This window comes from Anomaloglossus baeobatrachus, chromosome 5 (genome assembly GCF_048569485.1).
Source record: "Anomaloglossus baeobatrachus isolate aAnoBae1 chromosome 5, aAnoBae1.hap1, whole genome shotgun sequence".
Lineage (NCBI taxonomy): Eukaryota > Metazoa > Chordata > Amphibia > Anura > Aromobatidae > Anomaloglossus > Anomaloglossus baeobatrachus.
In genome coordinates, this window is record NC_134357.1 from 57454335 (window position 1) to 57479780 (window position 25446).

General features: G+C 45.3%; 2 protein-coding genes across 5 annotated transcripts in view; one reads left to right on the forward strand and one right to left on the reverse strand.

Moving 5' to 3' along the window:
- A2M (alpha-2-macroglobulin) overlaps positions 1 to 14259 on the forward strand; it is a 124722-nt gene extending 110463 nt beyond the window's left edge. For 2 of the 3 annotated variants that reach the window (XM_075348520.1, XM_075348522.1), the window contains exons 32-36: positions 8863 to 8953; positions 9049 to 9117; positions 9813 to 9915; positions 11579 to 11623; positions 13758 to 14258. In XM_075348520.1, coding sequence (XP_075204635.1) covers positions 8863 to 8953; positions 9049 to 9117; positions 9813 to 9915; positions 11579 to 11623; positions 13758 to 13783 — 334 coding nt within the window. In that variant the 3' untranslated portion in view covers positions 13784 to 14258. Of the gene's footprint in view, positions 1 to 8862; positions 8954 to 9048; positions 9118 to 9812; positions 9916 to 11578; positions 11624 to 13757 lie in introns of all 3 variants that reach the window. The other variant, XM_075348521.1, reaches the window with a different exon arrangement.
- A 1322-nt stretch (positions 14260 to 15581) lies between these two features.
- Positions 15582 to 25446, reverse strand: part of STN1 (STN1 subunit of CST complex) — an 82029-nt gene continuing 72164 nt past the window's right edge. For both annotated transcript variants that reach the window (XM_075348530.1, XM_075348531.1), the window contains exon 10: positions 15582 to 16087. In XM_075348530.1, coding sequence (XP_075204645.1) covers positions 15930 to 16087 — 158 coding nt within the window. In that variant the 3' untranslated portion in view covers positions 15582 to 15929. The remainder of the gene's footprint in view (positions 16088 to 25446) is intronic.

Below are 25446 nucleotides of genomic sequence, written 5' to 3' on the forward strand. Positions count from 1 at the left end.
GATAGTGCTAGGCCAGTTAACCGGTGCGGCGGAGCAGGAAGCGGAGACCTGGGCCGAGGGGGACCGGCTCTCTGTAGCCACCATCTTTGAGAAGCTACAGACTGCCTTCGAGACCCGGACTGAAGCTGAGCTGAGGATGCAGTTTTACCAGTGCCGGCAACGAGCTGGGGATAGCATTCGGGACTATGCTCTACGTCTGCAGACCGCCCTCCGCACGCTGAAGCGGGTGAACCCTATTAGTGAGGCGGATAGCAACAAGATGTTAGTGGAGCAATTTGCGCAGGGGATGAGGTCCCCTGAGGATCGTAAACAACTCCGGCTGTGGGCCTTGGAACACCCTGATGTGGACTTTGCTGTGCTAAAGGAGCGGGCCATTAAAGCACTACAGCCCCCAGCTGCCGAAGTTATGGAACCCGCCCCGTGGCCCGTCGAGACGGCTCCCGTTGTGGCGGCCTCAGCCAAACCAACCTCTCCAATACCTGCAGCCCCAAGCAGCACAGTGGAAGAACTGGCAGCCCAGGTCCGTCGCATGGACGGAGACCTCGCCAAGATCCTTGCTGCACTACAACCTCTGACCAGATCTCAGCCTCCAGCACAGATACAGCTTGCTGACAGCCCCGAGGATGTTCCCTGGATGCAGCGGAGAAGTGCTAATAACCCGCGGAGCAGACCTCCAATCTGCTACAAGTGCCGTAAGCCTGATCATTACTTTCGACAGTGCCCGTTAAACGAGCAACCCCTGGGGCCCTGGGCCAATCCTCAGGAGTAGAACATCGTGGCCCCCCGGACTGGTGAGACCGATATATCGGGGCCCGCCCTATCATCCCCGTGGCTGTGGACGGCATACCAGTGATGGCTCTCTTGGACACTGGATCACAGGTAACTACCATACCGTACACGTTGTACCAGCGGTATTGGGCCATAGACGAGCTGGCGCCCCCAGACAATAGTATAACGTTGATTGCCGCTAATGGACTTCCATTGACCCAGGTGGGGTATAAACAAGTAGCTATGACAGTGGAGCAAGCTGAACTGCAACACCAGGGTATGATTGTGATCATGAATGAACCCAGTGATCATAACCCGAAAATAGTGCTGGGAACCAATGTGATGGAGCACTGCATGGCTGATGTGTTAACCCTATTACAACAGCTGGCTGCCACAGCGGCAGGGAGCCGGCAGAGGGCTGTGCAGCGTGAGATCCGAGCCCTGATGTACCGCCAGCATGTAAGCTCAACAGGAGGGGAGATTGGTGGAGTGAGAGTGATGGATGTGGCTCCATTGACTGTGCCCCCTAGGAGCGAGATGATGATCTGGTGTAGGGCAGCAGCAGGGCCTCAGGGGCGTGACTACCCTGCGATGATGGAGCCCATGCCTTCCGAGCACTGGCCCACTGTAATGGCCGCCCGAGGGGTGGTGGATGTGAAGAAAGGGAGAGTGCCTGTGAGAGTGCTGAACTGTGGAGAGGAAGAAGTCAGGCTTCCCCGGTATGCCACCATTGCCAAGCTGCTCACCCTGGACCCTCACACTATCCATGAAACCAGTCCATCCACACTCCCACCTACCACCAGCACTTCCCCACCCCAGGGGGAGACAAAGGAGTGGCATCAACAGTTACATGTAGGCACTGACGATACCCCTACACATCACAGGGCAGGGGTATACAGGGTGGTGCAGGAGTACGAACAGGTTTTCAGTAAGCACCCCCTAGACTTTGGGCAGATCAAGGGGGTCCAACACCACATCCCCACCGGTGAACATCCCCCTATCAAAGAGAGGTATAGACCTATTCCCCCTGCACATTACCAGTGTGCCAAGGATATGTTGAGGAATATGAAGGAGGCAGGGGTTATTCGGGACAGCTGTAGTCCCTGGGCCGCTCCGTTGGTACTGGTCAAGAAGAAGGATGGTACCATGCGGATGTGTGTGGACTACCGGAAGATCAACCAGATAACCCATAAAGATGCCTATCCATTACCTCGTATTGAAGAGTCTTTGGCTGCACTGAGAACTGCAAACTACTTCTCGACCCTTGACCTCACCAGCGGATACTGGCAAGTGGCCGTGGCCCCAGAGGACCGGGAGAAGACCGCCTTCACCACCCCGATGGGGCTCTGCGAATTCAATAGCATGCCGTTTGGGCTGTGCAATGCCCCCAGAACCTTTCAACGGCTGATGGAGTGCTGTCTGGGACATTTAAACTTCGAGACCGTCCTGTTGTACTTGGATGATGTGATTGTTTATTCCCAGACGTATGAGGCCCATCTGGAGCACCTGGCCGAGGTGTTCGCGTCCCTTGCCAAGTACGGGATGAAATTGAAGCCCTCTAAATGCCACCTGCTGAAACCCAGAGTGCAGTATCTAGGGCATGTGGTGAGTGCGGATGGTGTCGCCCCGACCCTGAGAAGATTACTGCCATCCAGAGCTGGCCGAGACCAACTACAGTGAGGGAAGTAAGGCAGTTTCTGGGTCTGGTGGGGTACTATCGGCGCTTTTTAAAGGGGTACACGAAGATGGCTGCCCCCATGCAAGACCTCCTCGTGGGACAGACCAAAGGTGGTAGACCCATTGGAGCCCCACTGTCGTGGGAGGACAAGCATGAGGAGTCCTTTTGCCAGTTGAAGGCGGCCTTGACCGGGGAAGAGGTCCTGGCGTACCCTGATTATGGGCGCCCGTTCATCCTCCACACGAACGCCAGTAACGTGGGGCTAGGAGCGGTCCTATCCCAGGTCCAGGATGGAAAGGAGAAGGTGATTGCCTATGCCAGCCGAAAACTCCGGCCGACCGAAAGGAACCCTGAGAACTACAGCTCCTTCAAGCTCGAGCTATTGGCGTTGGTGTGGGCTATCACGGAGCGGTTCCGCCACTACTTGGCGGCAGCAACATTCACCGCGTTTACAGACAACAATCCGCTGACTCACCTGAACACGGCCAAGTTGGGCGCGCTGGAGCAGCGGTGGGTAGCCCGGCTAGCCAACTATGATTTCACCATAAAGTACCGAGCCGGTCGCGTCAACATAAATGCAGATGCACTCTCCCGAATGCCCCATTTGTCAGAAGAGGGGTGCGAGGATGACGACCTCGAGGAGATTGAGTTGCCTGCGTTTCACCAGCCGCCTACTGAGAGGGTACAAGTACATCAGCAACGAGTGGATCTGGACCCACGGCCCAGTCAAGAGTGGCAGGAAGCTCAGGACCAAGCGCCGGCTGTTCGCCTTGTCAAGACTCTGGTGGAACAAGGTGCTACGGGAATAGACCCTGCCGCTCCAGCCGAAGCCCAACGCTTGTGGAAGGAACGGAAACGGCTTTACCTACACCAAGGGAGGCTGTACCGTGAGCTGATCAACCCGAAGACCTATGAGAAAATATGCCAGTTGGTCATTCCTCAAGCTGACGTCGCTACTGTCCTGCGGGCATACCATGATGGTGCTGGCCACTTCGGGTGGAAGAAGCTGGAGATGCTGTTGAGGGAGCGGTTCTATTGGAGTGGGATGCGTGAATCGGTGGAAGCCTGGTGCCGAGAGTGCGGTCCTTGTACGCTGAGGAGAAAGGACGAGACTAGCCAGAGGGCACCCTTACATCCAATAGTCACCCATCAGCCGCTAGAGTTGGTCGCCCTAGACCATGTCAAGCTCACCCCTAGCCGAAGTGGGTACACCTACGCATTGACCATTGTAGACCACTACTCAAGATTTATGGTGGTAGTCCCCGTTAAGGAACTGACTGGTCGAACTGCTGCTCGAGCGTTCCAGGCTTATTTTTGCCGACCCCATGGGTACCCCGAAAAGGTGCTGACTGACCAAGGCCCGGCCTTTGAAGCAGAGGTGTTCCACGAATTCTGCCAGTTGTACAGCTGCAAGAAAATCCGGACCACTCCGTACCACGCCCAAACTAACGGCATGTGCGAGAAGATGAACCACTTGGTCCTGGGGCTTCTCAAGACGCTACCGCTGGAAGAACGGAACCTGTGGCCGGAAAAGTTACCCGACTTGGTCGACATGTACAATAATATCCCCTCTAGCTCGACGAAGTGCACCCCAGCGTATCTGATGAGGGCTCGGCCTGGTCGCCTGCCGGTGGACCTGGAGATGGGGTTGGAGGCCCCAGAAGCACTCCCTTCGACGGCGGAGTGGGAAAGTCGGAGGAGAGCACAATACCGGCAAATCCAGGAGTATGTGGAGAAAAACCTCAGTCGAAGTCGAGAACAGCAGGAGCACCGGTTCAATCAGAAGGCGTCCGCGGGTCCTTTCCAGCCAGGAGATGTAGTGCTGAAACGGAAGAGGAAGGCCCACAAGCTGGATGATCAGTGGGAGCAAGTCCCTTACGTCATACAACCCACAGAATGGGGAGATGGGAAGGCCTACCAGATCAGTCGTGACCAAGGGGGCACCCTGGCCACAGTTTCCCGGGACCATCTAAAAAGGTGCCCCCCAGCGTTGGAGGCAGAGGCTGAAGTACCGGTTCCTCCACCAGCAGAGAAGGCAGCAGAGGTAATCCACACTGTAATGGGTGACTTCCCAGCAAACTGGCCTACACAGAACGGCGCGGTGATTCTTCCAGTGATACTGTTCCCACAAGTAGTGGAAGCGGTTAACCGTGAGCCAGAACCAGTGCCAGTGCCCAGGGATGAACCTGTACTCAGCTCCCCTACACCTCCGCCTGCTCCACACTATAGCAGGGAGGAGGAACCGATTGTTTCCTCTACCACACTGTCTAGCACCACTGACATCGGTCCCCGAAGGTCCACCCGTTCCAACCTAGGTAGACCTCCACTTAGGTACAGGGAGACCGTTCTGTGAGTAAAGGGGTCAGGGATGTAAAGAGTGTTTGTTTGTTGTTGAAAAGTTTGAAAAGTTGAAAGATGATAAGAAAAAGATGATTACCGAAGTTTAACCTGATTTGCTTTGTGATTTGCAACCGGCAGGAGCCGGCACCGTTGTCCCCGTGGGGACCGCTTAAAAAGTTATTTTGCATGGGAACTATCCATGGACAAGCCCGTGAACTTGCAGGGCACCCACAAACGTTAAGTGGCTTGTAAATATGTTGTTTGCCGTTACCGTTTTCCGCAATGCCGCCTCCGGAGAGGCAGGTTGGAGGGAGGGCCCTCAGCAGAGCAGGGTGGGGCCCAGCCACCAAAGGAACCGGTGGCTACCCTCTGGAGGGAAGGACAGATCCCGCTCGGGTACCGTGTGCTGGACTGTGGGTCAAGGGGTGCTGCCTGGGCTTTAGGGGCAGCATCAGGGCCAGGTTGCTTGGGTGGGAGAGAGCGGAAACCGTAACCGTAAACCGTTATGCAACGTTAAAGAAATGTGCCTCCCGTTTTGGGAAGAGTTATTAAAAATGTACATATGTTATTTTACCATGTTATCTTTTACAGAAAAATAAAACCGGTGTTGGACGGCAGCCCGCGGACGGTCTGCATTTTGCTAAGGGGGAATGTGTCGCCCTGGGCAAGCCAGGGGACACAGGTCACACACCACCACACCCTACATCCCAGTTAGGAACACCAAAGCTAACCAAAAATCCTTGTTGCCTTCCTCCAGAGGCTGATGATTCACACCAGGGGGTGGGCCAGGCGGTTGGCTCCGCCCACCGAGGAGATCACAGCTCTGGAGGCGGGAGAAACCAGGCAGTCCAGTGAGGGACATGAAAGAGTAAACAGCAAGATTAGCCCAGGCAGGGCTTGAGTGAAGAGCAGTTAGAGCTCAGGGAGAGCTTGAGTAAACAGCGAAGTGAAGGTAGAAGCGGAGTAAAGTGGTAAAGGAGGAAAGCAAGAGTGGTAACAGAACAGAAAGAGTGTACAAAAGCCTGAGGTAGTCCAGCTGAGTGCAGGACAGGTCAGCAAGGTTAGCAACGGCGGTGACTGTCTGGAGGGGGACCGTTTGGAAGTTCCTGGAAGGACCCCGTAGGCTGTGTGCCCGGCGGTCTGGAGCAGTGTTCCGAAGGACAGTCAGCACCAGGGCAGGGGCCTCTCGGACCCCGGCAAGGCTTGGAGTCACCATAATTTGCCGAATCCGTCAGTGAAGGGGACGTAGATCCCCCAACAACCAAGTCCCGATTGAAGGCAACAGCCCAGCCAGTGTAAGAGAGACACCGCCACCGCCAAGGCACCAGTTTCTTAGGGCCAGCGCCTGCGGGCAAAGAGTAGAGCTCCCCCGGTCCAGCTTGAAGCCGGGGAGCGGGTTACCGGTGGGGACCCATCGCAACCAACAAGTACACAAAGGTGCTAGGAAGAGGGACATCACCGTCACCTACTGGGAGAGCAATTGCAGCCGTCCGTGGGACCGTCTTACCAGCCGTTTGGTTCACCGTAAAAACTGTGTCAACGTCTCAGGCTGAGTGAGTACCACAGTGCCGCAAGGCGCAGCGCTGCTCCCGCGTCCCTGCGCCCACCAGGCCCTGCACCTCCCAAGCCGTCACCGGGCCCCGGGATCACCAACCCCTACCCACGGAGGGGCAACACAACACCTGGCTGCTCCGCATCACCATCCCCGGGATCCCCGTATTGAGCAGCGGTGGTGAAATCACCACAACCGTGGGTGGCGTCACGGACAATAAACAATCCCCACACCCAACTATCCCCTTTCACTCACGGGCGAGGAGTGCCGCTCGAGAAACCCCCGGGATCCGGCCCATCGCTCGAGCCACCACTGAGCAGCAGCTGCCGGACCCGAGCAGAAGGGGTGAGCGTAGTGTGCTGACCCCCTCCTCCCCGCCCGCGACAGAATGATGCAACAAGTTTTTCACACCTGAATTTGGGGATCCTCTGCCATTCTTCTTTGCAGATCCTCTCCAGTTCCGTCAGGTTGGATGGTAACTATTAGTGGACAGCCATTTTCAGGTCTCTCTAGAGATACTCAATTGGGTTTAGGTCAGGGCTCTGGCTGGGACAGTCAACAATGGTCACAGAGTTGTTCTGAATCCACTCATTTGGTATTTTAGCTGTGTGCTTAGGGTCATTGTCTTGTTGGAAGGTGAACCTTCGGCCAAGTCTGAGGTCAAGAGCACTCTAGAAGAGGTTTTCTTCCAGAATATCTATGTACTTGGGCGCATTCATCTTCCCTTCAATTGCAACCAGTTGTCCTGTCCTTGTAGCTGAAAAATACCCCCCTGGCATGATGCTGCCACCACCATGTTTCACTGTGATGAGGTACCTGGTTTTCTCCACACATACTGCTTACAATTATCACCAAGAAGTTCTATCTTCGTGTCATCAGACCAGAGAATCTTATGTCTCATAGTCTGGGAGTCCGTTATGTATTTTTTTGCAAACTCTATGTGGGCTTTTATTTGTCTTGCACTGAGGAGAGGCTTCCGTCGAGCCACTCTGCCATAAGAGCTTGACTGGTGGAGGGCTGCAGTGATAGTTGACTTTTTGCAACTTTCTCCCATCTCCCTATTGCATCTCTGGAACTCAGCCACAGTGATCTTGGGGTTCTTCTTTACCTCTCTCACCAAGGCTCTTCTCCCACGTTTGCTCAGTTTGGCTGGACGGCCAGGTCAAGGAAGAGTTCTGGTGGTCCCAAACTTCTTCCATTTAAGCATTATGGAGGCCACTGTGCTTGAGTACTGCAGAAATTCTTTTGTAACCAAAAATCTGATCTGTGCTTTGCCACAATTCTGTCTCTGAGCTCTTTGGGCCGTTCATTTGACCTCATGATTCTCATTTGGTCTGACATGCACTGTGAGCTGTGAGGTCTTATATAGACAGGCGTGCACCTTTCCAATTCAAGTCCTATCAGTTTAATTAAACACAGCTGGACTCCAATGAAGGAGTAGAAACATCTCAAGGAGGATCACAAGGAAATGGACAGCATGTGAGTGTCTGAGCAAAGGGTCTGAATACTTATAACCAGGTGATATTTCAGTTTTTCTTGTTTAAAAAAATTGCAAGAAATTCTACATTTCTATTTTTTTTTCTGTCAAGATGGGGTGCAGAGAGTACATTAATGAGAAAAAAAGGAACTTTTTTTGAATTTACCAAATGTCTGCAATGAAACAGAGTGAAAAATTTAAAGGCATCTGAATACTTTCCGTACCCACTGTAGGTTTCATATGTACTGTTTTGTTTGTTGTTTTTTTGGGGGGGGGGGAGGGGGGGAATTTATTTATTTTTTAATTTTGCTATAAATGGCCATATTAACACCTAACCTTCCTGAATCTGATCTATGGCTAGATGTTATGGATGTAACTAAAACACATCCATATTATAGCAATTTTAGGGATCTTTTGGAATAACTTACTAAACCACCGATCATTAGTCAGTGGTTTAAAGCCCTTTTAGGAGAAGAGATTGCAGATGATCATTTTCTTCCACGTTGCATAAAAATGAAAGACAGATTTTTGACTGGGGTGAAATCCGAAATCCATATTAACACATAATCTGCCAAGGACCTGGAATTGTGATTGTAGGGAGAGGTGCAAATATAAGGAGGTTGTGCTCCATATGAGGAGTTACGGTGAGGACTTTTGTTGGGCACAGACACAAACCAAGGAAAACACCAAGTATTCCTAACCCTGATAAGAGGGTTTGACACCATATTAGGTTAGGATACGTTCTGGAACATTGACCGGTAGAGGTTGGATGCTTGGTCTTCACGGATACCAAGAGTGAAATAAATGTAGTCCAGTACGACGGGGCGTCATCACAGACATGAGTGGGTTGAGGACAGACGGAACACTGTTGGATGTTCTTGGAAGTATTAAGTTAAAAAGTAAAGGTTTAGTACAGGTTCACACCAGCAGGGTTATGTCACAAGGGCAAATACTATGGTATTGTGGTCTGGTTATTTTGTTTTTTACAGATAAAACATGGTGAAAATGTAAAAAATAAATGTATATGTAAAAAATCTGTTCTCATAGCTACATTGGCAAGAGAGAGCACTCAAATATGGCACTGGTGGAAATAAGGCTCCCGTCTGGATACACCCCGGTCAAGTCTTCGGTCAAAGAGGTACCGTGAGCGCTCGCGATATCACAATATATAATTTAATTTGTTGATTTCCTCCCATTCAATCACATCATCGATGCTTCCTTTTTTTTCCACAGCTAAGTAGAAGAGATTGGATTAATAGGGCAGAGGCACATCACAATAAAGTTATTGTCTACTTTGAGAAGGTGAGCTTCTCTCTTGTCTTCTGGACTTTCTCAATTGTTGCCCCATTTTGTCCTTACAATGTCATGATGATGTGAGTGTAAATCTAGATTTAGGTATTTGGTGGTGGCCATAAAAGGTTTCATTAGGTCCCTGGCTGAAATGGGCAACAATCGACACCCAGTGCTATTGTCACAGGGGATGACGATAGAATGATGGACTCCTCTTCCTTTGATTACACCCTTAGGTGCCATGTCATTACTTTAATATTAACCTAACCTTGTGATAAGCCATCCATATCAGATGAGCAGCTGGCCAATTCCGAGGACACCCATCAAGGGGTCGCAGCGGACCCATCAAGACCCATCACACCCAGCAAGAGGAACCGCTCCGTACATTGTGTAGTGGTTGTGAATGGTACTGCAGGCTCTTTCCTATTCACTCACATGAGCAAGAAATTGCAGTAACATTCACGGCCACTACACAACATAATAGGTCATCAGTATTGAAGTGCAACAAAGACCCTTTATTTTGATTTTTTTTTTCTGGTTGCCAATAAGCAAAGGATGCCTGGCAGAATGAACAGAAGAGTATAAACAGAGGATTTTGGATGTATTTCCCATTAAGATTCAAGTCTATTTTTTTCCAATTAATGTAGCCCAATAATACAATATAACATTACAATGTACTAACTTGCCATTCTTTTCTGTTGTATCAGCTTGATAAAGTTGCAAGGGACTTCAAATTCTCAGTCGAACAAGAAATCCCTGTTGGTAACCTCCAGGAGGCCACCGCCACCATCCTAGACTACTATGAGACAGGTAATGGTCACTATAGATCAGGGGTCTCAAACTCAGCTGGGTGTATGGGCCGCATATAGAAAAAAAAATAATTTGGGGGGGCGCATTCTTTGCAGGACAAAATGGCATTTTTGCTGATACCATATTCTTTTTCTATGCACCTTTTAGATCACTTTTTTGAACATTTTTCGCTTGTTTATTTTGTGGTTTTAAATGGCATTCATCGTATGTGTTATAGTATGGTTTCATAGCTTGGGTTGTAACGAATGTCCTCTTTTTTTGTTTATTTTAGTTTATATAAAAAAAGCATTTTTAATGGTAAAAAAATGATGCTTTGTCTTGAATTTTTTTTGCATTTTATTCCTTTCTTGTAAGTAATATTGTCATACAATTAGCACTATATAGTAATTTTCTCCAACATCCTATAGTAATGAGCCCATCCTTGTCCCCATCCTGCAGTAATGTGCCCTTTCTTGTCCCCCATCCTGTAGTAATGTATTCATCCTTGTCCCTATCCATTAGTAATGTGCCAAAACTTGTCCCCATCCTTGTAGTAATGTTTCCCATCCTTACAGTAATGTGCCCATCCTGTAGTAATGTGCCCGTCCTTGTCCCCTTCCTGTAGTAATGTGCCCCTCCTTGTCCCCTTCCTGTAGTAATGTGCCCATCCTTGTCCCCATCCTGTAGTAATCTGCCCATCCTGTAGTAATGTGTCTATCTTTGTCCCCACCCTGTAGGATTGTGCCCATCCTGGTCCCCGTCCTGTAGTAATGTGCCCATCCTTGTCTCTATCCTGCTGTAATGTGTCCATGCTAGTCCTCTTCTTGTCGTAATTTCCCCTAATATGCCATTCTTAATACACACATATATATATATATATATATATATATATATATATATATATAAAAAAAAAAAAAGGATTCTTCTCACCTTCCCTCTTCTCTGCTTCTTGCGGCCCCCTTAACAATCATGGCCTGTGCAGGCGCCATGGCCATCAGCGCTTTATTTCTGATGAATTGCCAGCTCTGTGCAGAGAAACGCTTGCATTTTTACCAATGGTAGCCGCCGTCCAATCAGAGGCAAGCAGCTGACGTCATATGCCGATAATATGTAATACGATCATATGTAATACAGACCCCAGACCAGACCCCATTCTCCAGCAAACAACACCCAGATTATTTTACCCCAGAATACAGACTCTGTACCTTTCCCCCTATGTATTTAGGCTCTAAACCAGCTTCTCGAGCTTACAGACTCCAAACAAACCCCAGACTCTATACCAAACCCCAAAGTACCCACTAACCGACCTCAGCCAGGCGTTTAGCTACTTACCTGTCACGGGAGTGAATGGGAGTGAAGTACAAGAATGAGGAGATAATGAGCACTTTTACATGCTTCTGAACACAATCTTCAGTAACTTGCCAAGACTCTGATTAATCTGATAGCTGCTATGTCTTACATTGTGAGCTAGTTTACTGCAACCACTAGGGGGCGCTCACTACATGCACATTTAGTGGCAGGCGTATAATTCCATATGAAGTTAGCTCCCCCTAGTGGCAGGAGTAGGAAGGCATGGCGCTCTATAGCTGTATGAATGTTCTCATTCACATCTGTAAGTTTTATCTCCATCTTTATGATTTATATTGCTGCATCTGGTATTACTATAGTTTTTTTTCTCTTCCAGATGACATCGCTGTCACAAAATACTATCACCCCTGCAGTAAAAATGGTAAGGAAATGTAGATCTGAACAGAAGGGCCTTGTACCAAAAACTACAAGCGCGTCCTAGTTGGGGGTTCTGCTACAGATTTTGCATTTGTGCCCAATATGAATATATTATAATGTGCAAGATTGAAAACTGAAGTTTGTTTCTGACTCTTTGCTTTATTTTTTTTTTTATATAAGGCTGACATCTTGTATGGGAATATAGAGTTTTTTTGGGGTTTTTTTGCTGATCATATTGCTTCATATTTTATGGAGAAGCTGCAAATTATTCCAACTAAAAGATATTGAAACCTTTGCATTTTTGCATTTGGGTTTCATTATAAATTTTGGGTTGTTTGGCTTCTACAGCTTCTCACATTACCTAGCTAAACTGTACAATGAGTCAACAAGTAATAATCTTCTGGTTAATTTTCTTTCCTATATGTTGTTGGCAGTTTAATTCTTGTCAATCAGCGGTGGGCTGGCACCTGAGACACTCACCAATCTGCACAGAATTAAAAAGCTTAAAGGCTACTTTACACGCTGTGATATCGGTCCCGATATCGCTAGCGTGGGTACCCGCCCCCATCTGTTGTGCGACACGGGCAAATCTCTGCCCGTGCCGCACAACATCGCCCAGACCCGTCACACATACTTACCTGCCCGGCGACGTCGCTGTGACCGGCGAACCGCCTCCTTTCTAAGGGGGCGGTCCGTGCGGCGTCACAGCGACGTCACTGAGCGGCCGCCCAATAGAAGCGGAAGGGCGGAGATGAGCGGGACGTAACATCCCGCCCACCTCCTTCCTTCCTCATAGCGGCCGGGAGGCAGGTAAGGAGAGGTTCCTCGTTCCTGCGGCGTCACACATAGCGATGTGTGCTGCCGCAGGAGCGACGAACTACATCGTTACTGCTGCAGTAACGATAATCGAGAATGGACCCCCATGTCACCGATGAGCGATTTTGCACGTTTTTGCAACGATGCAAAATCGCTCATCGGTGTCACACGCAGCAACATCGCTAATGCGGCCGGATGTGCGTCACAAATTCCGTGACCCCAACGACTCCGCATTAGCGATGTCGCAGCGTGTAAAGCCCCCTTAAGGCTATGTGCCCACGATCGTGCCAGCGTTCAAAACGTAGCGGGTCCTGACCTGTGGGAACGCGAGTCTCCTCCGCAGGAGAACGCAGCTGCTCGTACCCACGATCAGGGTTCAGTGCCCTGCGGTCTCTTGCTTCTGTTCTCCCTACAGAGGATGCATGCGAATGTGCAGCAAACAATTGACATGCTGCGGTCTGCAAAGACGCTCCGCAGGTCAGTGTTTGCTGCGGAAAAAACAAGCACAATGAGCACGGGATTTCTAGGAATCCCATCCACTGTGCTTGTACTGTACATCGCAGCGTTTTGGACGCAGCTGAAGCATGCTACATCCAAAACGCTGCAAACACTGATCATGGGCACGCACCCTAAAACATATAGAAAAAAAAATCAAAAGTTTCTTTTTTAATTGGAATATCAATGAGTTCCTTCAAATTTTGGTGAATAATGATCAAATAAAATATGAGCTTAAAGAGGAGAATTCAGACGTTTGTGGCCATTTTAATCAAACTGGTGAAAGGTGCTCTTTAACCTTCTTCTACTATTAAATCAGCTTAGAGAACTAAAAGGAGAAGACTAAAGTTATGGGCATACATTGTTTTTGATTACCTATAAAAAAAAAACCTGAGTTTTACTGGGCAGCAGTTTAGAAAATGTTTTTATTTTTTGCCACGCTAATGGTAAAAATCTACAAACGGACCAAAAATAGATGAAAATCTGATCCAGTGCACTAAAGAAAATTCGTCAAAACAATTCTGTAAACATACTCTTTATTGTAGAAAACTTGCAATGGGAAAATAGACTAGAGGCCCCGAGTGAGTCAGAAAAGTTCTTGATGTATCAATGTACTAATGTTGGTATCACGCTCTTTATTCAAAGGATGATTCCCACAGGAATCAGTAGCCTGATGGGTCAGTGTAGAATCTGACATCTCCCCAGATAATTATTGAATAATTTCTATGGGTAAAATAAAAGATAACGGGAATATTAGAGTATTGCTATTGTAAGTTATAAAATTAATTCTTTATTTTGGCATTTTTATAACAATTGATCTTTTCCAGGAGTTGGAATGCAAAAAGCTGAATAGAACAGCAAGGAAGAAGACGACGATGGCAACAGCAGGGAAGAAGACGACGATGGGAACAGCAGGGAAGCAGACGACGATCGGAACAGCAGGGAAGAAGACGACGATGGGAACAGCAGCAAATCCGGAAAGAAAACTAGACAGATATTGAGTATTTTACCTGTTCCACTATATATCTTTACACAGACTATCACAATGTTTCTTTTTTATATATTAATGTTTTATTTGATTTGTGGGACATAGTAAAACATCCGATCTGTTATAAAGTGTGTGGTGGATTTTATATGAACACTTATGTCAAGTTTGTCATGGGATAGCTCAGAAAAAAATGAAAGAGGAACATTCAGCTTTTCTGACTTGTCCATTTTAGTAAATTGTTGTACTCCACCTAAAATAATTTTAGAGCATCAATTCTCTATATTGTGTAATTCCTTGGTTATTCTTCCTTGAAGGGGGTATGTTCCTGCACATTCTGATTCTGTCCTTGATTGGAATGGAACAAATAAAAAAAGGCCACAAAAAGGTGGTCAAAACAACTCTTTTATATAGGGATCACCGTTATACATAAGCACGTACATGAGCCTTCAGGAAGAGCACATAGGTCACCATTCAAGTGAAACCAGGGCAGCCTAATTGGGAGAATGGTTTCCCGCGGGTGAAAATGAGCGATGATAGATACCCGGTGTATAAAATCCAGCCCCTCGCCATGCAGTCTGCCTTCACTAACATGTCTGACAGGACAGCTTGTTCTAAAGAGCTCACTGATACCAGCTTGGTACTGTAATTGCACTGCACCGGTGTCAGTTCATGACATTTCTCCTCGCCTAAATATTTCCCCATCTGCTGTGAGAGATATCATTGAGAAGTGAAAGGAAGCACAGCAACTGAGCCATGAAGTGAAGGCCACGTAAAGTAAGAGAGTGGGAGGCAGAGTGCGGAGGGTCAGAGAGCAAAAGAGTAACCAACGAAAGTTTTTGGAGCAGAAACTGAGCAAAAACCCCAAGTTTTGTAAGGAAGATTTTAAGAGTTTCAGGTCTAAAAAAAACAAACAAACCCAAAAAGCTTCATGACATGGCTGAGCAGCTGCATTCAAGCCTTAAGTCACCGAGCACAATGCCAAGTGATGGATGGAGTGGTGCAAAGCCACCATGGTCTCTGGAGCAGCGGGAATGTGCTCTGTGGAGTCATGGATCATACTTGACCATCTGACATCTGATGGACAATTCTGGGTTTGGTCAAAGCCAGGAGAACGTTACCAGCTTGACTGCCTTGGGCCGGGTGCAAAGTTTGGTGGAGGAGGGATAATGCTAGGAGATTGTATTACAGGGGATAAGTCTCAGTCCCTTAGTCCAGTGAAGGGAAATCTTAATGTTTCAGCACAAGACATTATGTACAATTGTAGCTACCATTTTTGTAGGAACAGTTTGGTGAAGACCATTTTCTGTTCCCCATGACTGTGCCCAGTACACAGGTTCTATAAATCCTAATCCCCGTCCAACACCATTTACACGAACTAGAATGGAGATTATGAGATTACGAGCCCAGTCCTCAGTGTCCTGACCTCACAAATGCTCTTCTGGATGAAAGGGCAAAAATTCCCACAGACCCCTCCAAAGTCTCTTAGAAAACCTTCCCAGAAGAGAGAAAGATGTTATAGCCGCAGAGGGACCGACTCCATATTAATACTGATGTATGTAGAATATTAGGTCAGAAAAGCTCCTGGAGGTCTCACATGGAGATGTCCTAATATTTGTCCATATGTCCATGAGGTGTAGATAAATAAAAATGACCACTATATCTATATATTAATTGAAAATGTATTATTCCTTCTGTACAAAATAATACAAAGTGTACACTAAATGTAATCATGATTACAAAAATGTTTTTTCGAACAAGAGCAGCCTTCGCCATCTGGCCTTCCAGGTCATCATTATTGCAGTGATTATCCTCGGCATACATTATATTACCAGAGCTGGTATAAGAACAGTGCAATTTCTTAAGAAAACAGGCAAAGAAAAAAATAAAAAATATGATTTTCCATATACTGGAAGTCCTTATATCAGGTATGCCCACTCTCATAAGTACATGGCCAGATGGAGGCTAAATGTCATTTCTTCCCATCAGGGTACAGGGCACTAAGTCTCCTCCGTCAGAAGGACGTGTAATGTTTTTCCATGGTGCTAATGATGTCGCTGTTCCTTTCGAGAGTATCAACCACTCTCTGCAGGACGGTTTGACTGATGCAGGATCCAAAGGTCTGTCGTACACAGTTCAGTATGTGGAGAAAATGGCAGCCTTTATCTGCATCTAAAGTAAAAAGAGATGACTAATATTAATCAATCAAGGGACAAACACACACAACCCCCCCCCCCCCACCACCCCACTGATCCTGACAGCAAAGGGTTAAAAATCCTGTGTGCGAGTGAAACAATAGTGAGCATGTGCGACCACCTTCCCCTTCACTGTCTATTAATGAAGCAGTGGTCGCACATGCTCACTAATGCTTCATTCACACGGGGACATTTTTAAGTTCTCATTATCGATTGTGGTCCCAATGGTTGGACCCCCATAGAACATACATTTATCACCTACCCTGTGGTTAGATTATATATTTCTTTGTCGCTCTATTGGGAGACTGTAAAATAGTGAGTTTATGGAGATTGATTCATAGACTGGAGTACATATATTCATAAATATATGTATATTTCGCCCATCCCTTTAAGGAGAGTCTGTAAGTTGGAAAATGCTAACCAAGGTTTTTGACATTGTAGAACCAAAGTCATCTGCTAGTTGTTCATCAAAGCCATCTGACATTGTTTGTCAAAGTTGTCAAAGAAGAGCTATATTCTGTTTGGAATGTTGGGCTAAGAGCTGAAATAGCTATGAGAAACGTCTTACTGTTACTCTAAGGTCAAAGTTCAGCGAGCTTCAAAGGTTTATAAATAAGTTGAAGTAGGTTTTGTTACAAGTCTCTAGTGCGCAGGTACACTTATTTCGCGGGTAAAATGTACCACGTGACATGATGTAATGCTCAACCTAAAATAAGGATAGTTAGTTTTTGTGTTACCATGTAAAGAGATAAGGATAATCAGGAGGAGGGGTTTGGGTTATAAAAGAAGCCCACACTTCAAAGGTAGAGAAGAAGGAGGGAGGAGAAAGACGGACTCACCAACCCGACCAGACGATCTACAGACAGAGAGACGGCTTACTACATCACAGCTATGTAAGGCATATGAACTGTTATTTTTTCTATCTGTCTCCATCTATTAACTCAAGCCAAGACAGTTATTTTTCTCTAATGACTGTAACCCTCCAACTCTTATCTGAATAAATTCATAATATGTTTTTGACCTATCTTCGCTCCAATCATTATATACTGGCTATGCAGTTGTCGCCCTAAACCCATTATTTAACATTTGGCGAGCACCAGCCTGAATGATTGTGAAACACAGCTGTTTTCTGTGAGAGGTGATTTTTTTCACGCTGCCTATTCTTGCAGAAGGACTCTTTTTTTTTTTCTCACGTCATTCCCTGCCTTTGTCCGAGAAGGGGGGTCTGTGGGTCTGTGAGTAATCTCTCTGTCCAAGCTGCAGGCAAACGACGATACACTGTGTCCACATCAGAACCTAAGAGAGGTTTAACGTGACAAAGCTGCACGGAGGTCGTATGTGTCAAAGCCATTCCAGGACCATCCATCCATAAGACGGTTGAAGCCATTCCAGGACCATCCATCCATAAGAAGGTTGAAGCCATTCAAGGACAAGCATCACATATTGGTGAGAAATGGATTTTATTCATGCTTATTCTAATAATTGTCATGTAGAGTATACGTTTGATCATACACATAGTGACGCACAGTTATGGTCAAATTTGTACCGGCAATGTGAACTTGAGAATACTAAGTTAGATAAGAAGTTTTTTACTGTAAATCGGTTACAGAAAAAGATACAGAATGTATTGGGTATGGTATACACTTACAACTCCATGGTGGGTGGGGCACAGCCATATGCACACACTATCTGCATGGTGACTGACACACCCATAACAACAGGCACGCCCAATACAACAGACACACACGTCACAGATTCAGAAGCAACAGATTGTCCAAATTGTTCGATATTAGCAGAACATATCGAACATCTGGAGGATCAGTTGGAAACAAGAGCAGATTTAATATCAAAACTACGGAAAGATATTAAATATGTATCTGTTAATACGAGACAGAACAAGACAGATGCTTCCGCATCACCTGGTTCAGGTTCAGACATCCCGGACAGGCTGGATACGGCCGAGGACGAGAGTCTGAATGAGGGGGAACTTCGGAAAAAGAAGTTACATGATAAGGCCGCCCGTCTTAACATTAAAATCCATGACCAATTAATGAAAATCATTAAGGACATACCGAAATATGATGATAAAATGGACGCCTTCAATAATGCGGACATTTTTGAGTCACATTCCGATAAATATAATCTAACAAATGAACAGAGAAACAAGATTTTCAGGGTATGGCTTCCCTCCCACATGGCAAAAAGGTTACAAGCAACACCTAGGACAGGCGAACACAATGACCTGATCCATGACACAAAGGAAGATAGGCTGAGACAGTTAATTCTCTTTACCACAGGAGAGTCTACCCCAACAGTCGAATTGTTAGAAAACCTTAAGACACACATACAGGAGGATCCATTTGTCTTTGTAGTCAAATTTGAACAAGGATATCGTTTGATAATGGAAATCGGATCTGATCAAGAACCGCCTTCCATGATCAAGGCCTTTGTTAAAAAGTTTAAATATTTGGACCCTGCTTCATTCGAAATAGCTTCTAGAATGGAAAGTCTACAAGAGGCCACATCATTTATTGATAGAATACGTAGACGAATGAAGCAAAATCAGGTAAAATCAAAAATAGCCATGATAGAAGGGAACACTGACACATTAGTATCCCAGGAAAAACAGATCAAAAACAACAAAAGACCGGTGTTGAATTCTAAAAACAAGAATTCAGGGGGGGGTAACAGGAAAAGCACAATTCATTGCTTTTTTTGCGGCCAACCCGGACACCTGAAGTGGGAATGCAAGAAATTCCTGAGGGCGGGAGCTGAGGAAAGGCTGGGTAAGGAAAATGGACTGATGCCAAACACATCCAGTGCACCTCCCCCATCTTCAGCACCTCCACCATTATACACGCCCACTCATACTGACAACAGAAATAACCAATCGCCATATACGCCCACTCATACTGACAACAGAAATAACCAATCACCATATGCACCTCTGACCAGACAGATAAGGGAAATGACCATACAGGGATTAGATGGAAGGGGCAAGACACCTGCTGCTCTTCTCCCTTCTCCATCATCCTGACTGGCAAAGCCGGTCCCCAGGCTCCATCCACTGGAATTTGTCACTCGAGTTTCAATGGATAGCTGTGGTCGACCATTTTTAAAGGTAAATCTTGAAGGTCAGGAAGTAACATTTCTCCTTGATACAGGTGCGCAATTGAGTGTCACAAATGTTGATTTACATTTAAAGCCAGATTCCCCTGTATGTACAATTGTTGGTTTCAGTGGTAAAAATGGAACAAAGGTGACTTTAGCGCAGGATGTTTCTTTGGAAATACCTGGTTTTTTGAAAACGAAAATGGATATTTGGTGTTGTCAGGATACTGAGAATATAATTGGCACTGATTTTATGGAAAAGCATGGCTGGATTATTGATTTGGGTAACAAAACAGTTTGGAAAGATTCTAACGGTTGTAAGGCGGTAGTTATTGATCCAGATGAATATAGTCATGTCGGGACCATTTGTTTGACCGATGTAGTGTCAGCAGATCATTTGTGGCCTGAAACTGGTGGTGACGAAGTATTGACTGAGTTAGTACAGCGGTTTCCTTCTTTATGGGCTCAGTACAGGAATGAGGTTGGAACAATGAAGGATGTAGTTGTCAAAATTGAAGGCCGAGACCCACCTCCACAGCGTCAGTATAAGTTGCCTCCGGAGTCAGTTGCTCCGATGTCGAAGATTATACAGGAATTGTTGGCTCAAGGTGTGATACGTAAGGCAAATTCTGTTTGTAACAATCCATTGTGGTGTGTTCTGAAAAGCGATGGTAGCTATAGGATGTTGTTGGACTTGAGGATGTTCAATAAGTATACTCCCAATGTAGCACCGATTGTAGCTGATACACATGACATGATGTCGAGATTGGATGCTAAGGCAAGGTATTTCTCAGTATTGGATATCAGTAATGGTTTTTTCAGTATACCGATTGAGCAAAGTTGCCAATATAAGCTTGCATTCAACCACCTCGATCAGCAATTTGTATGCTGTCGTCTTCCTCAGGGGGCAAGTATGTCGCCAAGCATTTTTCATCAGGCGCTAGCGAACGTTTTGTCGAAATTTTCTCGTCCGGAATGTTTATTGCAATATGTGGACGATATCTTGTTGAGTACGGAGGACAAGGAGATGCACGTGATCTTGCTTGCAGAATTGTTTGAGCTGCTGCATGACGCAGGTTTAAAACTGAATACCAAAAAGGTCAAGCTGATGCAGACTGAGGTCAGGTTTTTAGGAGTTCTGCTAAATCCAGGTACACGGCGACCCCTACAGGACAGAATAGAGGCAATTGCATCTCTTCCAATTCCAACATCACACAAGGCACTAAGACATTTTTTAGGGCTTGTAAATTACTCAAGGGATTTCATTGAAAATTTTGCTGACAAAGCCAGACCTTTGTATGATCTTTTAAAAGGTGACAATGATGATTATTTTGGTCCCTGGAGTGTTGAACAGGAAAAAGCCTTCACACAATTGAAACATGATCTACAACACGCACCTGCGTTAAGTATGGTGGAAAAGAACGCACCTTTTGCGCTTCAAGCACACACTTCAGAGACAAGTATCTCTGTGGTTTTGCTGCAGCTGCAAGGGGGGGAATGGAGAATCTTGGGGTACTTCTCTAAGCTTCTCTCACCTGTTGAGAGGGGGTTTGAGGTGTGCGCAAGACACCTGGTGGGAGTGTATTTTGCGATAAAAATCACTCAACACATCATCGGGTTCCAAAAGGTTATTCTCCAAACGCCACATTCCACACTGAAACTTCTCTTTGAGAAAAACATCCCAGGTGTGTCAAATCAGAGATTTGCCCATTGGTTGCTCTCATTGTCTCCAAATCAAATTGAGGTAGATTATAAGGCCAAGTATGTTCTTCCTCAATTGATGCAGTATGAAGGACAAACCCATGATTGCATAGAAACGTTCCATGAACCAAGTCCATCTCTCTTCAGACGACAGTCGGAAGACGCAGATGAACCTGTGTTTGTAGACGGTTCTAGATTTTTTCTGGAAGGACACTATCACACAGGATATGGAATTTTCTATTCCAAGCGAGGACAAGTGGTAAAACACAAGTTACCAAGTCATTTCTCAGCTCAAAGGGCAGAGATAGAAGCGGTAAGAATGGTCCTACAGCTGAATGAAGCTGATGATCAAACTCCAATGGTAATCTACAGTGATAGCTCCTATGTTGTCAGATCCCTAACCGATTACCTGCCTGTTTGGGAAAGGAGAGGCTATGTGGACTCGTCCAACAAAGCCTTGTTGCACCGCGAAACTCTAGAATCAATTTTTGAGATGGCATCTAGGGCCCCAAATAGATTTGCTATAGTGAAAGTCGCTGCACATCAAAGATCTGATGATGAGTTATCTGTAGGAAATGCAACCGCAGATGCTCTAGCCAAAGAAGCTGCCCTGACAGGAGAGGAAGTGTTTGACTCTGAACCTTCTGAGATTTCAGCGGTTCAGAGAGCAGACACGTACATACCTTCATTTGCAGAAGAACAGAGAAAAGATCCTTCTCTTGTTACTTTTCTGGATGATCCAAAACCTCCTTTCATCTGTGAAAATGGGGTTTTGTGTCACAGTTCAAATGAAGAATTGCGTCCAGTTGTACCAAAACATCTACAGGTAGAATTCACTCGATACAACCATGAGAGTTTAGGTCACTTGGGACAACAGAAATTGTTAGTCATTCTCAAGGAGAAATTTTATTGGGAAAAAATGGACGAAACAGTTCAAAGTGTTGTACTATCATGTCTCATTTGTGCCCAAATAAATCCAAGACCTAAAGGACAGAAGCCACCACTTCTACGGATCGCACCTGCAGATGGTCCATGGTCTACACTGCAGATAGACTATATTGGTCCTTTACCCTCAGGTAAACATGGTCTCAGGTATGCATTGATTGTGGTAGATGTGTTCTCAAAATGGGTAGAAATATTACCTGTTAGGAAAGATGATGCTTTGTCCACAGCAAGGGAATTGGTACAACATGTCTTTTGTACTTGGGGGATCCCAAGGATGATTACCTCCGATCGAGGTAGCCACTTCACAGGTAAAATCATGCAAACTGCTTGTGCTATTCTAGGGGCGCGACAGCAATTTCATGTCCCCTATCATCCACAATCTGCGGGAATTGTGGAAAGAATGAATAGGACAATCAAGTCCAGAATTGCAAAGATGCTTTTGGACAAAGGTAACACTTGGGTTGACAAGGTTCCTTTCATACTCATGAGTATAAGAGGTTCAATCTCTTCTACAACTCAATTCACTCCGTTTGAGTTGATGACGGGAAGAAAAATGCCATTGTGGTTCCCACATGAGCCATTTTTATCCACTCCACAAAAAGATGCTATCTCAAGGTCCCAATGGTTGAGATCGCTACAGGAGAACCTGAAAGCGATTCTGCCATATGCGGCATCGAGAATGCAGAAAATGGAGCCACCCTATGAGTCCAAATTCAAGAAAGGTGCTCTAGTGATGATCAAAACCTTTCGCAAGAGTGGTCCATGGGAGTATAATTGGGAAGGTCCTTTTGAAGTCCTTGAGACTATGGGACAAGTCATGATTCTTGTGCACCGAGTGTCAAATGTGGTTAAAAAGACCCGGAAAACACAAAAAGTGTGGGTTCACGTTGACCAGTGCAAAATATTTGTGACAAAATAATGATACTGCATTTCTTTCCAGGAAGAAATGGATTCCTATACGAACTGGAATAAAGAACCTAAAGACTGTGAAGGAAAGATGACATCAAGCCTTCTGGAGAAAGAACATCTTCCCAAGCTCAAGACAAGCTTCTACGTGATGGGAACTACTTTCCTGCTGCTTTGCTTTATTTTCGTCATTGTTTACATGTTACATCAAGGAACAATCGCCAATGATGTGAATGAACAGACTAGAGAGATTCAACATTCACGAAGACCGAGAGGATCAGATACACGGAACTTACTGACAGAGAACATCACAGACGATTCTGTGGAGATAACAGGAAATATCTGCATGGGACATGGAACAAAATGTTGCATTGAATTACATTTCATACACGACACAGACATAATATTACATGCGATTGCAGGACCTAAAACTAGATTCACACAATTACAAGGAGAATATGTACACAATAATAAAACGGGTACATGGGAATGTTCTCCTACAGATGTACTATACTGGAACATAGAGATCAGAGGTGATGAACCTGCTGTATGGTCCGGTGATATTACAAATGACATGATTGCAAGGGGAAAGTTTGGAAGATCCAAAACAGAAATTTTGTTAAAAACTCAGGTTTTTGGGAAAATTCTGGATCCTTCTTTACTCTCCATCACAGAAGGAGATAAAGATTGGGTCAAAACATGGAATTTCCAGATAACACGGGAACCTGTGCAAGTTCAGGTATCTGTAGTGTTTACCGTTACTAACACTATAGTTCCGGAAATAAGGGTTTCACCACAGACAGTACATAACAAAGTAAATACATTACCCATAATGTTAAAATGTAACACAAGGTTGAAATTGCCTTCTGAGTCTTTGTTGACATGGACCAAAAATTCATCATTTTTGGGAAGTTTTTTAAACAGTCCAATTAATGTCATTCACAGAGGTCAGATTGGTAATATCAGGTGGATGGATGATACGTTCATTTTTTCCATAGAAAATCCATCTTCCAGGGACTCTGGAATTTACCAGTGTTGCGTTGAAACAAAGACACATTACAGACATTGTAAAGACGTTAGTGTGAATATTTGGTCAGCAGCAGATAGTGCATGCACAGACACGAGGTTCATGCCATCTACTCCTTTCCAAATTAATCAATTTCAGTCCAAGTCCTTATTAAGGGATGGAGAATTTATGACAATGGTATGGACTTTCAATATGTCTCATTGGAAGATCTCTACCAGGTTTCCTCAGTGTCAATCACATCTCATAAACATGGAGATGGGGATAGAACAATGGTTTGGGAAAAGAACTACTCAGACTAGGAGTAAGAGAGGAGTGTTAGAAGGAATTCTGGGAGGAATTGGGACAGTGGGAAGTCTGACTAATGCCATGAATATACAGACACTTAAGTCAGATTTGGATAATATTGGTTTTATTGGAGGAAAAGGTGTAAAGGTTCAGAAGAGTCTGAATCAACTTCTTGAAAAGATGGTAATGAATACAGCTGCTGTACTAGGCTCTTCCGTGTCACATCTACAGGATGCTACATTAGCTCTCGTGGAAAGCACACACGAAACACAAGTAGCTAAAGCGTGCCTGGAGATACAGGTAGAGTACTCTTCTAATTTGAAGTTGATTGCACAAGCTTTACAGAGTGGAATTACTCCACTGGGAATACTGCGAAATTTACCTGTAGAGTATGATTTTGCATTGAATCATACGGATTTGTGGGTAAATAAGTGGTTAGGATGTGAACGAAACATTTGTGTTGGCACATCGCTAATCCCGGTGATTGGAAGAGAGGGGACTATTGTTCCTGTTACAGTTTTGGGTATACCTGTGAGCAACACACAACAAGTGTTCTATCAACTGCAGTACACAGATTTTGCATTTGATGGAGTGAACACTGAACAAGTAGACATTTCTTCATGTTTGCATTTTGTTTCTAAGGTGATGTGTTTACCTGGACAGGATAAGGTGATTTATCATTCATGTTTTCATAATCATTCTTCTTGTCATGCGAGAATAGAGACTGTACAGACACTACATGATCTGGTGACTCCAGTAAGTCCAACTAAGATATGTTTTCAGGTCATGTCTGAGACAGAGAAGGTTTCTGTTTTCTATTCTGCTTGTGTACATAAGGAAAACCTACCTATGGGTTTGTATTGTATAGAAGGAAATGTGAGATCTCTTTCAAAGAAGGAAGGAAGTTTTAATATCACTTCTATAGGAAAGAGAAACTTAACGGCATTTCCGATACAATTCAATTTATCACAGATAAATGATTTTCCTTGGGATATGTGGACAAGTGAAATAAAGAAAGACAAGGGTTTGTTAGATTTATTAACGAAACAGTTAAAGGAAGCAGAAATTATATTCAGACATGAACAAGGTGAATTAAGTGATATTGAACACGAATGGAATGGAATGTCAGGTAGAACTTGGTGGAAGAGTTTTAGCAAATCTGTACATTCCTGGTCTCAGTCATCTTTTCAGTCAGCGGTTGGTAATGTTTTATTTAATCCCATCATAATCATATTTTTATTAGTTTTGATGTGTATTATATATCAAGTTTTTGTGATGTGTAGAATTCAGAATATATATAGGAACATATATAGGAACATAAAAATAGAAATGAAAAAGGAAGATAACATTCTTAGAGGAAT